General features: G+C 33.7%; 2 protein-coding genes across 10 annotated transcripts in view; one reads left to right on the top strand and one right to left on the bottom strand.

Moving 5' to 3' along the window:
- LOC143200690 (uncharacterized) overlaps positions 1–17750 on the bottom strand; it is a 106050-nt gene that overhangs the window by 35647 nt on the left and 52653 nt on the right. The window lies entirely within an intron of this gene.
- LOC143200665 (uncharacterized) overlaps positions 1–17750 on the top strand; it is a 53916-nt gene that overhangs the window by 28036 nt on the left and 8130 nt on the right. For all 4 annotated transcript variants that reach the window (XM_076411209.1, XM_076411210.1, XM_076411211.1 and 1 more), the window contains 4 exons: positions 5747–5847; positions 13211–13326; positions 16101–16395; positions 16456–16555. In XM_076411209.1, the coding sequence (XP_076267324.1) occupies positions 5747–5847; positions 13211–13326; positions 16101–16395; positions 16456–16555 (612 nt within the window). The remainder of the gene's footprint in view (positions 1–5746; positions 5848–13210; positions 13327–16100; positions 16396–16455; positions 16556–17750) is intronic.

Below are 17750 nucleotides of genomic sequence, written 5' to 3' on the forward strand. Positions count from 1 at the left end.
GATCTATAAATGGACTAGAGTCTGGAAAATACAGTTAAATAGCTCCAAGTTATTTTTGCGTTGCGGCGAAAAAAGCCTAATTATATCACTTGACACGGATGCCCGACTCCTCCTCAAGCAGAATCAGCTAAATACCTCAGAATACATCTCGATGGTAGATTAAATTAGAGACATCATATTAGGCAAAAAGCAGAGAAGATTAGACTCAAAATCAACTGTAGTGATTAGTCGGAAGATACTCTCAAATGATCAGTCAATTATCAGTCAATCAAAAAGCCTATATGGATCTATGGGGTGTAAATATGGGGTTGCACTAAAACATTAAACCAACTATTAATTTCGTACACCCAAAATAATGTTCTACCATTACCAATGCCTACCGCTACGTAACCAACGAAGAGCTGCACGATGACCTCGGAATCAAATGGATATATGAAATGATCCAAAATTTCGCATTAAGACATGAAATAAGGTTGCTAAATCATAGAAACGTGGAAGAAATGCAGCTATTGGGCAACACGCAGGAAATCAGAACATTGAAACGAACCAAACCACATGAACTTGTTTAGTGTATAAGTGTATTTTTAACTGTTTGGCAGCAATATGCCATTCATGACAAGAACTCGATCACTGAGTATGATGTCAAGATATTCATACGTAATAATACGGCCTCCCTTATGCTTGACTGTAGGAAGCGGGCAGTTAAAATTGTAGGTCAACCTGACATTGTTTGCAGTAAAAAATGTAAACGGTATTACATCGGACCATACAGCATTCTTCTAATTATCAAGTATCCACGTCTTATGATCACTGAACCATTTCTTTGCTAGCTTGGAATTGGCTTGAATGAATGAATTGTGTCGAAACAGTATTACTCAAGTTAGTATTGAGTTCTGCTGTCACTTTTGCCGCGGTAGTTTTATGTAGTATAACCACGTATCCAGTTAACTTTGGGTTTCGCCCACTATTCGTATCTTAATTTGTTTATGCCGTTATTCCGATAGAGACTGTAACTTGTGAAACGTTAAACAATTCAGTTAACCGAGCACTAACAATTTGCGATTTAAACACGTGGCATGTAAACTGAGCAATACATATGCGTCACATTTTTTATGTGGAAGTATGATCCTTCCAATAAAACAGCCAATGCACATCATAAATGAGATGATATATGCAATGGATTTTTCCTTCTTATTTTAGCCTTGTTAAAAATGACGCCATAAATACCGTTAACACGTTCGCTGCCGATCTGGGATCAAATACTTATCCTAGAAGTCGACTACGTTTTTTCTGATTACAACAACAAAAGATTCCTAATTACGTTTTTTAACGTGCGTTCAGTCTAGATTTTAATATTTGTATAACAAAAATTATTTTGGCGCCGCGGGCCAGAGCGTGATCGGCACTGAGGTCAAATTATAATGCCGATAAACGCATAACGCGGGAGCGCGTGTCGAATTAAAATGGACAGAATAGGAAAATACATTGTTGATTAGAAGATATAATTTATTATACATCATAATCTTGCCAGCCGACTGTTGCATTTTCCCACGCTTTGGAGCGAGTTCATCGTGTGCAATTCACTTGGATGACTGTCGATTGGACTTCGGAGTGAAATGATGGAGCCATGTTTCATCCATTGTCACATATCGACGCAAAAAGTCGGGTTTATTACGCTTGATCATCTTCAAACACTGCTCCGAATCATCAACTCGTCGTTGTTTTTGGTGAAAAGTGAGTTCGCGCAACACCCACTTTGCACAGATCTTTCTCATACCCAAATATTCGTGAATGATACGATGTACACGGTCAGTTGATATCTTTAGAGTGTCTGTTATTTTATTCAATTTCAATTTACGGTTATTCAAAATCATTTTGTTGGTTTTTTAAATGTTTTCGTCGGTAACAACCTCTTTTGGGCGTCCACTGCGTTCACCGTCTTCGGCGCTCATTTCACCATGTCTAAACTTAGCATACCAATCCTTGATGATTGATTTTCCCGGGGCAGTATCCGGAAACTCGGCATCAAGCCAAGTTTTTGCTTCAACTGTATTTTTCCCTCCAAAAAAGCAATATTTTGCCAACACGCGAAATTTTATTCATAATAACAAGGGTTGCTTCACTCAAAATGTTATAATTAACAAACTAATGATTCGACAGCTGTCAAATTTATACACGCATCTTTTGAGGGTTAGGGCTAACTAAAAAACATATGGATTTAATTCTAGTAGCACCATCTATGCGTCAGGCTGGGGACTCTTCAATTGACCTATTATATTACGCATGTCACAAAGTTATATGCACTTAAAAATACTAATGTAATAATACAAAGTTTTTTAAATGAAAGGATTGTTGGCTCTTTCATTATTTTCTTCACGTCCTTCTGCGCATCTTGGTACGGTTGTAGTTGTAGTTCCCCTCTTGACCATCATTAAATTTCATACTTCGGTCCAGTGAAGGATCCTGGTTTCCAAACCAAATCCTGCAGTTGATGAACAGATAACAAAATCTTATTTATTTTGTCCAAACTTAAAGACGTAGTTGATTTTCCAACCAATTCTTGAAAAGTACGTGAAGTTCAACGAGTTCCTCTTCCGTGAGTTTGTTGTCATTGGCGGATAAAACATCTTCAAAATCTGTTGATTGAAGATCTCCAAAACCTTCCCCACGTAGTTGATGCAAGAAAGTTCGAGAAGGAATACTTAACACATGGACTGAAAACTTCAGGGTGTAATAAGGAAAGCGTGTTTTTTGTAAAAATTTGTCTTAATCATGAACGTTGTCTCCACTAAGAGCCACACAATTTTTCAGCGCCACTTATACCACTTTTGTAGAACGATGTATTGCCTTTTGTTTCAAAATCAGCGATAACTCCTTTAATTTCAGCGAAATTTCTTACCGGTCAGTATTTTTTTGGGGTCTGCGAACAGTAATCGCTGGAGCTAAAATTTGGCGAATACGCTGGATGTGGAGAGCAATTTGAAAGTCAAATCATGTAGTTCTACCATTTATTCTATTCTTGATGAAACACAATTATTTTCTTTGCTATATGCGGTCGTTTTTTTGCAGTTTCGGCCTTCAAACGCTCCAAGAACTCTATATAATATTCGCTATTGATGGTATTTCCCTTCTCAAGATAGTCGATGAATATTGCACCATACACATTTCAAAATATCGAGGCCATAACCTTTCCAGTTTATTGTTGTGCTTTCAGACGATTTGGACGAGGTTCACCAGTTGCTGTCTGATTGCGGTTGCTGTCATATTTCATCCATTGTCACATATCAACGCAAAAATTCTGGTTTGTTACATTTAAACATGGCCAAACACTGCCCAGAGTCTGAGTTTTGGTTAATAGTGAGCGAACCACTATGACCAGAGCATTACTATAGGAATGCTTCGTTTGAACGATATTTTTTCCCATTAAGAAGCGGTGTAAAATTAGAACACGAAATTGTTTTTGGTCCTTAGTTTTGAAAATAACAAAAGTAGTGTCACTCTTGCCACAATAACTCATAAAGAACGAAGAACGTCGGTAGGGAGCCCAAACAATACAAAAATAATATAATTTTGTGACATATACAAAAAATTAAATTAACAACAAAACAAATCTAAATTATTACTCATATCGACTTCAAACTGATCAGTTGGTAGTAGTTAAAATAATATTGTAAATAGATAAATAGGTTTAGGTAGGTATTAAACTAAATTGTGTGTATGTAGTAGAATATATAGTCTATTCAAAGTTTTTGATCAATGAGCCATGGATACTTGTGACGTCGAAATATTGCAATGTTGCTGCATCAATTCTGAGTTTTATTAAATTATGTTTATATCGATAAAATAGTTTGTGTTCTTATGCATTTCGTATGTGTGGTCTCGAATAGAGCCAATATAAAGGTGACTATTTTTCGGCATTTTCAAACGAAATTGTATCATATTTAAAATGTATCAGAATAATTAAAGCACTAAAATAACGTTTTTCGGATTTTAATCTATAGTAATAATAATTAATATTTTGAATAATTTTCTGTATGTCTGACAACCGGTCGCCGTATAATATATATATATATATATATATATATATATATATATATATATATATATATATATATATGTTGAAGCCAAAATGAACTAAAACTCAGAGTTGATGCGACAACATTGCAACGTCACAAATGTCCATCAAGCATTACTAAAAAAACTTTGAATATACTATAAAATACGTGTAGTAGATAGGTGAAATAAGATTTTTGTTTATTTTAATTTAGTTATTACAACGATTATTATGTAATATTTTATTTTAAAATGTTTTTTTGTGAGTAAAAAATCTAAGTTTAATTATTTTTTAATGTTTAGTGAGTTCCTTATTTATTTTTGAGGTCGGTTAAATTTTTTTGTTAAAAATATTTAAAAAAAAATATTTTAATTTATACTGTGTCTATTAGATTCAACAACAGGTCAACTGAAAAGTCCCCGGCCTACCATAATAAAACATTTTTTTGGCAAAATTGGTTTTTTTATTCTACATAATTCCCTTCAAGGGTGATACATTGATTATAGAAACCCTCCAACTTTTCGATACTATATTTATAGTACGATTTGCCCTTTGCTTCAAAATAGGTCTCAGTTTCAACGATCATCTCTTCATTCGACGAAAATTTCTTCCCAGCGAGCATTCTTTTGAGATCTGAGAACAGTGAATAGTCGCTGGGGGCCAGATCTGGAGAATACGGTGGATGAGGAAGCAATTCGAAGCCCAATTCATGGATCTTTGCCATCATTTTCACTGACTTGTGACACGGTGCGTTGTCTTGGTGAAGAAGCACTTTCTTTTTCTTCAAATGCTGCCGTTTTTCGGCGATTTCGTCCTTCAAACGGTCCAATAAGGCTATGTAATAGTCGCTGTGGATGGTCCTTCCTTTTTCAAGGTAATCAATGAAAATGATTCCATGCGCATCCCAAAATACAGACGCCATAATCTTGCCAGGCAATTGTTTGGAGCCATGTTTTATCCATTGTCACATATCGACGCAAACTCAGGTTGAAACTCGGGTTTATTACGCTTAATCATCTTCAAACACTCCTCAAAATTATCAACTTGTCGTTGTTTTTGGTCAAAAGTGAACTCGCGCGGCATCAACTTTGCACAGAGCTTTTTCATACCTAAATATACGTGAATGATATCATGTACATATTCAGTTGATATCTTTAGAGTGTCTGCTATTACATTCAATTTCAATTTATGGTCATTCAAAATCATTTTGTAGCTTTTTTTAATGTTTTCGTCAGTTACAACCTCTTTTGGGCGTCCACTGCGTTCACCGTCTTCGGTGCTTATTTCACCACGTCTAAACTTAGTATACCAATCCTTGATGGTTGATTTTCCTGGGGCAGCGTCCGGAAACTCCGCATCAAGCCAAGTTTTTGCTTCAACTATATTTTTCCCTTCAAAAAGTAATATTTTATGAATACGCGAAATTCCTTTTTATCCATTTTTTTGACAATAACAAAAGTTGTTTCACTCAAATGCTATAATTCACAAACTAATGATCCGACAACTGTCAAATTTATACACGCATCTTTTGAGGGTTAGGGCTAACTAAGAAACATATGGATTTAATTCTAGTAGCGCCATCTATGTATCAGGCCGGGAACTTTTTAATTGACCTGTTAAATGCATTTTATAGCTAAAAATGATCAGAACGCGTGTTAGCACTTAATACTATTGAATGGCTTTGTTTTATAGGTTAAGTTCGAGAATTCAATGGCATATTGCAACGCCTGCTGCGAAGTTCTAATTGGCCATTCGAACGCTTTGCAACATTTTAAGAGCAAGCCTCACTGCAAGTAAGCGTATTCGATTTAATCTATATTTTTATCTTTTAAATCTCAAATGATTTAAATACTGAATTATTTGAATATGTATATATTCGGCAATTTCAATATTTAGACAAAAATATGATTATAGTTCGGTTCTAATCTTTGCATTTTTGTTGGTATAATGAATTTAATAGTGACCGGAGTTCGTTCAGGGATGAAAGTCATGAGAATCGTCAAAAATCGGTTGTTCTACCAGAAAGCATTAATGATGCGCATAAAATGATATTGCAAGGTCGTTATATGACTTGTCATGAGACTGAGTCATCCTTCTGTATTAGATATTAGATCCAGAGATGGACAAAATACATGTTTTGCCAAGAGTCTAGTCTGGAGCAACGTTGCCAGTTAAAATATACGTATATTTCAATATACATATGAATATAATATAAATAGAATAAATTATCTTGAATTCATAAGTTAACCGAATATCATAAAATCTAATATTTCTGTAGGGGCCCAGGTTAAAATGTTTTTGTATATTTTTCGTTCCCTATGATATAAAAAATGTAATATGAAGAAACTTTTATAAACATCCTTGATTTTAAAAAGAAAAAATCCAAAATAAAATAATTTGTAATTATTTATCAATATACTACAATACACTACAATGACAAACCAAACAAGTTCTTGTACATTATTCGCATACTTCAAGAGTATAAAATGTATTCTGGAATTCACAAATTAACCTAAAATCTCACTTGAAACTCAAGTTCACGTTTAACTAAGTTTACTGTCTATTATCTTAAGCTTATATAACACTGACAGATATTTTATTGTAAATCAAGGCGAAGAACATACCGAATTAAATCCCATATATTCAGCAGTTCCGCAAGGTAGTGTACTGGGTCCAGTACTGTATCTTCTGTATACGGCTGATCTGCCCACCACAAAAATAACTACTGTGGCAACATATGCAGACGATACAGCAATCTTAGCATCCCATGAAGATCTAGTCACAGCATCAATAAACCTACAAACCCACCTGGAGCAAATACAATTATGGTTGAAGACATGGCGCATTAAAGCCAATGAATCAAAATCCACGCATATAACGTTTACCCTGCGTAGAAGAACATGTCCACCAGTAAATATCAATCATCGTCAACTCCCCCCAAGCAGAGCATGTTAAATATCTTGGTATGCATTTAGATCGACGCCTAACCTGGAAGAAGCACATACTCTCTAAACGGAAACAACTAGGACTAAAATTATATCAAATGTATTGGCTCATTGGGCGCAAATCCAAGTTATCATTAGATAACAAGGTATTGCTGTATGAGTCTATACTCAAGCCCATTTGGACATATGGAATTCAACTATGGGGTACCGCTAGCAAATCTAATATATCCATCATTCAACGGTTCCAAAATAAGGTGTTGCGTGGCATTGTTGATACTCCTTACTTTATTTCAAATAAAATGATACAACGCGATATTCCTCTAAAACCGACAACAAGTGTAATCCAACGTGTTTATGTGAAGTACTTCGAAAGAGTGTCAGTGCATCCCAATGTACTCGCTAATCAGCTAAATATGCGACGTGATAGTGAAGTGCGTAGACTAAAACGTTTAACACCACCTGATCTGATTACTGGACATATGCAGAGTTTAGAATAAGCATTAGAATAAGACTAATTAATTAAGATAATATTTTATACAGAAGATTGCTTAATGAAGTGATTTTCTACATGCCATGTATATATAATATAAACAGAAGAAATACTTATTGCCAATAGGGCAGATTGTGGACTCACGAAGAGTAATAAAAAAAAGCTTATATATTATGTCTAAGTTATTTAACTCTTTATAAACATTTAATTTTCAGGAAAAAGAGAAAATAAAATAACATGTAAATGTAATATATTTATCAATATATAAAAACACAAAAATCCATTTATTTTTAAGACTATTCAATAATATATTTTGCGCAGTACTTAAGAATACCCTCATTGTTTCCTCATCCAATCTCTTCGGTACTCAAAAATAACATGGAAACCCCTCAATCTCATGTCAATTCATTCAATAAAAATAAGAAATGCAATTCAAATCAATATGCATTAAGCTTGATTGTAGAATATACATTTATGGTCAAATTCTTTTAATATTTCATATTGTCCTTCATTTATTATAATTGACATAAAATCTTCTTTCTTTAAACTAAAGTAGGTACTCAGAAACTAAGATTGTTATGTAACACGCAACCTATTATTTTTGACCTGATTCACCATGCTTCAAAACTTGTAGCGTCACTTTTATGTTTAGTACCTGTTGAATTCGATTGGTTTGCTTGCTGAATATCATATAAATCTTTAGGAGTCAATAAATCTAGTCTTTTCAAATTGCCACTAATTAAATTAGCTCGTATTTCATCCCATATAACACCCACTGGAATTTCGGCAGCCAGTTTTGCTGTAGTCATCTTTTTATCTGACTTTAATAACATTCACCTTTCACATTATTATATAATCTTATGAATTCCTGATCGAAGACTTATTAGATTATTTTTATCAAAATAACAACCCCCAATCTTAAAATGTTCAAACGAGCTAAACTTCAATGTTTCTTGTTCTATTTTAAAGCTGTAGATTGACTAACAGGTCAAATGAAATGTCCCCGGCTTGACACATAGATGACGCTACTAGAATTAAATCCATATGTCTTTTAGTTAGCCCTAACCCTCAAAAGATTCGTGTATAAATTTGACAGCTGTCGGATCATTAGTTTGTGAATTATAGCATTTTGGGTGAAGCAACTTTTGTTATTGTGAAAAAAATGGATAAAAAGAAATTTCGCCTGTTGATAGAATATTGATTTTTGAAGGGAAAATATTCAGCAAAAACTTGGTCTGATACCGAGTTTCATGCTAAGTTTAGACTTGGTGAAATGAATACCGAAGACAGTGAACGCAATGGACGCCCAAAAGAGGCTGTTACCGACGAAAACATTTAAAAAATCCACAAAATGATTTTGAATGACCGTAAATTGAAATTGAATGAAATAGCAGACACTTTTTACCAAAAACAACGACGAGTTGATGATTCGGGGCAGTGTTTGAAGATGATCAGGTGTAGAGTTTTTGTGTCGACATGTGACAATGGATGAAACATGGTTCCATCAACTCCAAAGTCCAATCGACGGTCATCCGAGTGGACTGCACACGATGAACTCGCTCCAAAGTGTGGGAAAACGCAACAATCGACTGAAACGGTTTTGGCGTATGTATTTTGGAATGCGCATGGAATAATTTTCATTGACTACATTGAAAAAGGAAAGACCATCAACAGCGACTGTAAGATAGCGTTATCGGACCGTTTGAAGGACGAAATCGCCGAAAAACGCTGCATTTGTAGAAAAAGAAAGTGCTGCTTCACCAAAACAATGCACCGTGTTACAAGTCAGTGAAAACGATGGCAAAAATCCATAAATTGGGCTTCGAATTGCTTCCTCATCCACGGCATTCTCCAGATCTCAGAAAACAATCGGATTAGAAACAATGAAGATTCAAATGTTTGACCCTGGACACTTCAAAGTGTTAATAACAGAATTGGACAATAGAAATACGCAATGTAATATTTTTCGATCAAAGCTTGAAAAAACATTCAAATTCGTCATAAAAGGACTACATCATGCCACAGATTCAACCACAATTAAAACAACCCTAGCTGAACAAAGCCACGAAGTTGTAAATATACATAATATTAAACATCATGCAACAAAGGAGCCACTGCTAATGTTTTATATTGATTTGAAACTAAAAGAAAATAACAAACATGTTTACGAGATTAAATATTTGGACCACAATGTTATTAAATGTGAACCACCATACACAAAAAAAATCATCCCTCAATGCGTAAGCATATGGGCATATTAAAACATACTGCAGCAATATAGAGATATAGACCATGCGACCAATGATTTCACGCGCAAAACACGTGATGATAAAGTAAAATGCGTCAACTCTGACGTTGACCATCCTGCGAATTATAGGGGATGCCTAGTCCATAAAGTGTTGCAACAAAAATTGTATCTAGCACTAAGAGAAAAGATAAACTTACAGCCACTAAGACAGCCTATACTATTTAACTCGCCTAATGCACCAATAAAATATCCTCATATCTCATACGCACACGCAGTAACCAACCTGTAACTGAACCTGTAAGTACTATTACTAAATTAGAGGAAATTATGGGTAAACTTATGGAGCACATGAGTACAATGATGAATTTTCTCACCGTCGTCATTACCAAGCTAGCCTAATGACTGATAGCCATTACAACAAATACAAAATAGCCGTTTGGAATACTAATGGACTCCAGTAACATGCTAGATGATATCCGAAACACATTTCACGGATTAAATTAAATAAAAGATGTAATGTGACGTTCTAGATTAATAATATTAACAGGTAGAGAATTTATTAAAGCAATGAAAGCACATAACTTACAGCATATCTGGGGAGCGAACATAGTGGTCGTCAGATGAAAATAAAATTACTGATACCATAGGCTTTTATGTTACAAAAAATATCAAGATTCAAAGAGAGCCAACTCAAATATTATCAACAAAACAAATCTATCTTCTTTGCATAACACCAAAACTAACTGGCCAGTATTTAGAGAGAAACTAGACAGTTTAATATCCCTAATTTACTTCTCAAAATAGAAAGAAATACAGAAATAGCAGCAAAAAATATAACAAAAACTATACAAGAGGTCGCATGGTACGCAACTCTTAATAGCGCAACAATTAAAACAAAAAATTGCTGAAAAAATTAGAAGGTAAGGAAACAAGAGAAAATTCAGCAAGGTAACAAAAGAGCTGAAGGAGTTAGAGTTAGAAAATTTAACTCCAACTGATGCAACGGATATTCTCTCTGGAAAAAATAAATAATAACATTCTCTTACTATCTAATATTACCTCTGAAAAGTAATAAAAAAAATAAACACTTAAAAAAGAAGAAAACGACATAGTTGATTTAGATCTGCCACATGAGAAGCTCAATTTTAAGGAAGTAAAATCAATAATAATGAAAGACATCAGTGCTAAAAACTTTGGCTTTGACTTATTTACTGGAAGAATCTTCTACCAATCGACAGTCATTCGAGTGGACTATACACGATGAACCCGCTCCAAAGCGTGGGAAAACGCAACAGTCGGCTAGCAAGGTTGTGGCATCTGTATTTTGAGATGCCCATGGAATAATTTTCATTGACTACCTTGAAAAAAAAAGGACCATCAACAGCGACTATTATATAGCGTTATTGGGTCGTTCGAACGACGAAATCGCCGAAAAACGGCAGCATATAAAGAAAAAGACAATGCACTGTGTCACAAGTCAGTGAAAACGATGGCAAAGACCCATGAATTGGTCTTCGAATTCCTTCCTCATCTTACTTACTGTTCTCAGATCTCAAAAGAATGAATCAACATCTAACCATATGACATTCACCGTTTAGAAAAGTACTTGTCCTTTAGTAAAATGAATAATTATAAACTCCCGCAAGCAGGCAATGTTAAATATATGGGAAAGGATTTTGATCGACGCTTAACATGGAAAAATATAGTGATAAAACACAAATAGCTTGAGCTTAATCTAAATTGTCCTTAGATAACAACAACCCCTAACATTTTGAACATATGGTATTGAACTGTGGTGTTGTACTAGTAAATCTAACATAGCTATCCATCGGTTCTAGAGTAGCGTTGCGAGCCATCGTCGATGCCCCATATTACGTCTCCATTCGTCTGTCTTAATTCATTCATAACGAGTGTGATTCAAAGTGTTATTGCAAAGTACTCTGAAAGACAGTTAGTGCATCCCAATGCATTCGCCAAATTGTTAAATGGGTGTGAAAACAGTGAAGTGCATAGGCCCAATCGCATACTACCATACGAACTGATTAATAGACTCATAGAGTGAGATAAAATAATCTCTAGAATAAGTTAGAACACATTTTAGAATAAGTCAGGGCAGACTTTAGAAAAAATAAGAATAGTCAGAAATAGTCAAGAAAAAGATTTAGATAATTTTGGACAGCAGATCACTTACTGAAGCGATCCTCTACATGTTAGCATAATTATATTATATAACGGAAATTATAAAAAAATACTTACTGCTTACCGGCAGATTGTTGAAGCTCTAAGAGGTTAATAAAACAAATAAAAAAATAATTCGAAAACTAGAACCAGTCCCAAAAATATTTTTAACAAAAAAATTGAACAGACTTCAAAAAATAAATAAATTGTAATAATTAAATAAAAATAATTAAAAAACTTATTTAACCTATCTACTACACGCATTTTATATTCCAATATATACACACAATTTAGGTTAATACCCACCTAAACCTATTTTACTATTTACAATATTATTTTAACTACTACCAACTGATTACTTTGAAAATTAATAATACATACAATAATTTTGAAAACAATACAAAAATAATAATACAATTTTGTGACATATACAAAAAATTAAATTACCAACAACAAATCTAAATTAATATAAATATTTGAGTTTGGCACCGAATGCAAACTGTGTTAAAAATATAAGTTTGATTATTTTTTAATTTTTAGTGAGTTCCTTATTTATTTTTTGATGTCGGTTCAATTTTTTTTTGTTAAAAATATTTTATTTTTATCTTCTTAGTGTTAGATATTTACTCAATAAATTACGTAATTATTTTATTTAATATTACAATGGATAGGCGAAGTAGGACAATATTACAATGGATAGGTGCAGCCCGTATGAGGAAAAATAGGAATAAAGAAATAATAATTGAAGGGTGATTTGACAAATGTTGCAACTAAACAACAACAAAAAGTGATAGTCCCCGCCGGGAATCGAACCCACGACCATTTGGCCATTTGAGAGCTAAACGCTCTAACCATTACATCATAGAGGCACAATATTTCTACGAGGTCTTATATGCTATAGTTAGTGCTTAAAAAGCAAACTGAATGGGTTTTGCACTGAACGGCTTCCGATTTTCCGTCACATGAGCTCAGCAATAGCATTATACATATATATCTGATTTTCTCAATTTCCCTCCCTTCCCCCCAAAAACATCCTGATTTGGTGCCAGTGGGGCCATCTCGGAAGTGCACTCTTTCGAATAAAAAAAGAATTTTGAAATTCGGCCCAAAATTGATGAAGAAATCGGCGAACATACGTTAAAAAAATATACAGCCGCACATAGAACCTCTTCCTTTTTCGAAGTCAGTTAAAAATAGCTTTTGGTTGCTCGGGTCCAAAACTATATACTTGTGTTATCGATGATTGTTAATTATTAATATTATCAGAACTCAGATCTGTTTTTTTAATATTACAGAAACTCAATAAAGTTTTGTTCAATATGTAAAAAACGCACGGAAGAAACGGCACGAAACAAGCAATGTACAGAACATCTGACGACGGACAACAAGGGCCCATCTGCGGATTTTTTAAGTAAGTGAAAAAAAAAGATATCGTAAATTGATTTATGATAATATGACATTTCTTTTCTTTTGACGTTTCATCTGTTTCAGTCCCTGTCAGCACCCGACCCATCTGTCTGGCGGCAGGGGTTGCGTTCACAAGTGCGCACCGTACTTGTACAGGTAAAAATACTCTATAATAATTTTTATATTAGTTCAGAATGGACATTCTTTTTTAATGACTTTTTATAGGCTTGACAAAAATATTTAATTCATTACCTGACATTCTTATGATTGTTTATAATGTGCCAGGCGCTACTTTTTATTTATCAAAAAAATTTCAAATTATTTCAGTATAGCTGTAATTTTTGTATGATATGATATCAAAATACTTAAAATTGATTTGCCAAACAATGATTCTGTTGTTAAATAATAAGGCACACTCAAAAAATATGGAGAATTTAGAAGGGTATCTTATGCGGTCGCATGCGAACAGTGTATTAGTTTGTTCATTTGCGGCATAAGGTTATGGCATCTGCATTTTGGGATGTGCATGGAATAATTTTTATTCACTACCTTGAAAAAGGAAGGACCGACAGAACAGCGACTATTACATAGCGTTATTGGACCGTTTGAAGGACTAAATCGCCGAAAAACGGCCGCATTTGAAGAAAATATAGTGCTGCTTCACTAAGACAATGCACCGTATCACAAGTCAGTGAAAACGATGGCAAAAATACATGAACAGGGCTTCGAATTGCTTCCTCATCCACCGTATTCTCCAGATCTAGCCCCCAGCGACTACTTCCTGTTATCAGATCTCAAAAGAATGCTAGCTGTGAAGAAATTTTCGTCGAATGAAAAGGTGATCGCTGAAATTGAGGCCTATTTTCAAGCAAACGACAAATCGTACTACAAAAATGGTAACGAAAAGTTGGATGGTCGCTGTAATCAGTTTATCACCCTTGAAGGGAATTATGTTGAATAAAAAAAACATTCCAAAAAAAATGTGTTTAACTATGGTAGTCCGGGGACTTTTCAATTGACCTGTTATATCTCTCACTATCAGCATTACACTGCACTACATTTCCGGACTTAATCAGTGTGCCTTATTATTTAATAATAGTATTACTGTCTAGTAAATTAATGTTTAGGTATTTTGATACTTAAATATCATATAAAAATTACAGACATACTGAAATAATCTGAAATTTTCTTTTTTTATAAATAAAAAGTAGCGTCTGGCACATTATAAACAATCATAAAAGGTCTGGAAATGATTTAAACAGTTTTGTTAAGCCTATCAAAAGCCATTAAAAAATTGTCCATTTTGAATTACTTTAAAAATTGAGTATTTTTACCTAAACAAGTATGATGGGCACTGGTAAACCCACCCCCTGCCGCCAGCCAGATAGAGGCGACCGGGTACTGACAGAGACTAAAAAAGATTATGTGTTAAAAGATCAGCTTACCTGAAATTCTCTCTCAAAAACGTTGCTCGCTCTTATACTATGAGGTGCTTGCACGCATTTTGATCATTTTTTTCACTTAATTCTTGCAAGTGTTACCGAGCGTTGTTATGTAACAGCTATTGATGATCTTTTTTGTAACAATACGTAGTTCCATTTGACGCCACTAGACATCGCAGTAACAATTTAATTCAGTTTTAACAGTTTATAATACACTACATCCTGCTAATGCCACCATATATGGCACGCTACAAGACTTTATAGCCATCTATGGTCCACTTTTAATCGCCTACAGAACATTCTAATAGCTTGGCATTTTTAGTCTACTACTAAGATGTCTTATAGTTCATTGATTTCAAACTTTTTCAAAGACATCAAAATCATAATGTTGAAACCGTTGAAAAAAAATACCGACAATAATATTGAAAAAACGTAAAAATATTGATTTATAGTAATAATACACTATAGAAAGATTAAAAATCATCATTTCCGCATTCCAACATTTGAAATTTTTAGCGCGTTGCGATTTTTTTTTTATTTATCTTGTATTTCACAGTTAAAAAATTGGTTTTGTGCAACCAACGGACAGAAAAGATAAATGAGAAAGTTGCGTTGAGATTTATTAAAGCAAATAAACTAAATTTGTGTAGAATCGATTAGTTGATAGCGACGATTCAAAAGAACATTAGTGAGTATTCCAGACAAGAACGAATAACATTAATTAAAAATACTATCAGTATAACACCAGCCAATAAAATTAATAAAGGCAGGTGATAATTCTAAAGAGTACCCAATAATAGCACAATCGTTACTTGTGAACTGTAAGAATGATATTATTGAAGTTTTGTATATTTGTTAAAAAAAACTTAAAATTGTGTCGATGGCAAACCTACTCCAAAATATTATGATTTTAGCCGTTCTAAACATATTAAATTCCCATATGATATATACTTAATTAGATCTCCGCTAATGTTTCACTTACTTTATTCGACTCAGTAATAACATTTGGATTCATATATTATCTGTGTGTAAGTATTGTTCGAAATATTTGAAACTTGTCACCATGGTGGGATTTAGATGAATACGTAGAATTGTCATACAGTAGTTTTTCAAAAATAATCATCTAGACTATTGGGATATGACGGGGCAGCATTACCATTAAATTTTTAAAAATGTCTGAGGGGCTTCATTATTAGCACTCGTCTACAGTGAAGAACTCAATAATAATTTTAACAGCAATTTCATCAATAGATATCGCCGATCAAAATACATACCAGCATCTAATAGTATTCTTTGTCTTCTGTACTGAAGGTGTTAAATATTTTTCTTTTATTAGACAGAGTTTCCGCTGTTCATACCGAAACGTTAGAACTGATAAGTGCTATCAAATCAAACCTGCGAGAGCTTACAAGGGCACATTGTCACATCTGTAATATGAGGAATAGCGAAAATCATTTGAAGTCATCCCACCATGTCAATAACTACAGATTATGGGCCGAAGGAATGCACAAACATCGTCAATTAGCTAATGTGCAACTACCTACGTTTGCACAGTCACTATACTGTGAAGCCTGTTGCTTAATCCCCGCTGAAGATACTTTGTATCATTATTACTGCGAAAAGCACGAACAGTAAGTAATCTTATAAATTGCGACATACAACTTTTTATATTACCATGGTTTTGGTTTTAGAGCTCTTTACTGCGAATATTGTATAAGATGGTTCAAGAAATCTAAGGATCTTGTTTGTCACAATGAATCAAAGAGACATCTGATAAATAAAGAACAAAAGGTATGTAAGAAAACATATACAGTCTAACCAAAGAAATGTTGTCAAACCATCGCAATGTTGCCTTGTGAACTCTGAAATGTTATGACTAATAACACCTAATCAATTGTAATTCCAATCTTCACCCTTTTTCATCAACTTTTGTTGTTTGAACACTATTTTCATTATTATATTACCATAAGTGACCATTGGGTATATTGGCACCATTCTGAAATAACCATGGTTCTAAGTTACGCTCGGAATCCCCGTGTGAGGGCGCTTACGCATGCGCCGTATGACAGTTAGTTACGGCGGAAAATTTAAAAATGTTTAGAGGGAATTTTAAAAATTTTAGCGGGAAATTAAGAAAAATTCTTTTAATTTTACCGGGAAAATAAAAAAATAAATATATTTAAATATATTTTATTGGTATATTACAATTACATTAATTTTCCTTGACCATAAAGACATTGATATAATCACAGAGATATCTCCATTACCCAAAACAGGTAATCCACTGATGTTATCTTCTCTCTAATATTTAAAACAAACCTAAATTAAAATAAGATATTATAACTATTAATGGTTCTGTTGCATTATTTTTTAGAATCAACTAAATTAACAACCTACCAAAATTCAGGTACATTTTATCAAATATGACAACTGCAGTTCGGTCTATACACACAAGTTTCTGAACTAACGACCAAAATTAGAGGTTACTACTCCAGCAGCAAAAAGGAACCTTCTTCAGTATCCGCATTAATGTTCTTCTAGAAGACAAGCAGAATATCTTCGATAAGAGTTTATATCCTCTGCAACTGCATTTCAGTAAGGATAAAGCCATTAGTTTTTCATCCAACCTGAAACGAAACTGATGGGACAGGCTGAGTTATATGTGATGAAAATGAAAGTGTATGAAATCTGTGAATGAACATATAAATTTCAAGTTAGAACCTCCATTCTCTAATAATAAAGATAAGTCTCTTATTATATACTTACTTCTGGGTCTTGTTGGGGTAAAAGAATCTCCTATATATCTATCAACCTCAAAAACTTATGTGATTTAATATTGCCATTGGGGGCATATGTTCCTTGTCTTGTAGTAAAGGTAAATAAAAGGTTAATTATTTCAATGCAATAAATCATTATTATTTAACAAAATATTTAAAGTTTAAATTACTATTAGGAATTACATATTGTTTCAGCCATGGCTTTCCAC

This window comes from Rhynchophorus ferrugineus, unplaced genomic scaffold, assembly GCF_030347505.1.
Source record: "Rhynchophorus ferrugineus isolate W39M unplaced genomic scaffold, kcgeb_rfMv2 rfM8, whole genome shotgun sequence".
NCBI classification, from domain to species: domain Eukaryota; kingdom Metazoa; phylum Arthropoda; class Insecta; order Coleoptera; family Curculionidae; genus Rhynchophorus; species Rhynchophorus ferrugineus.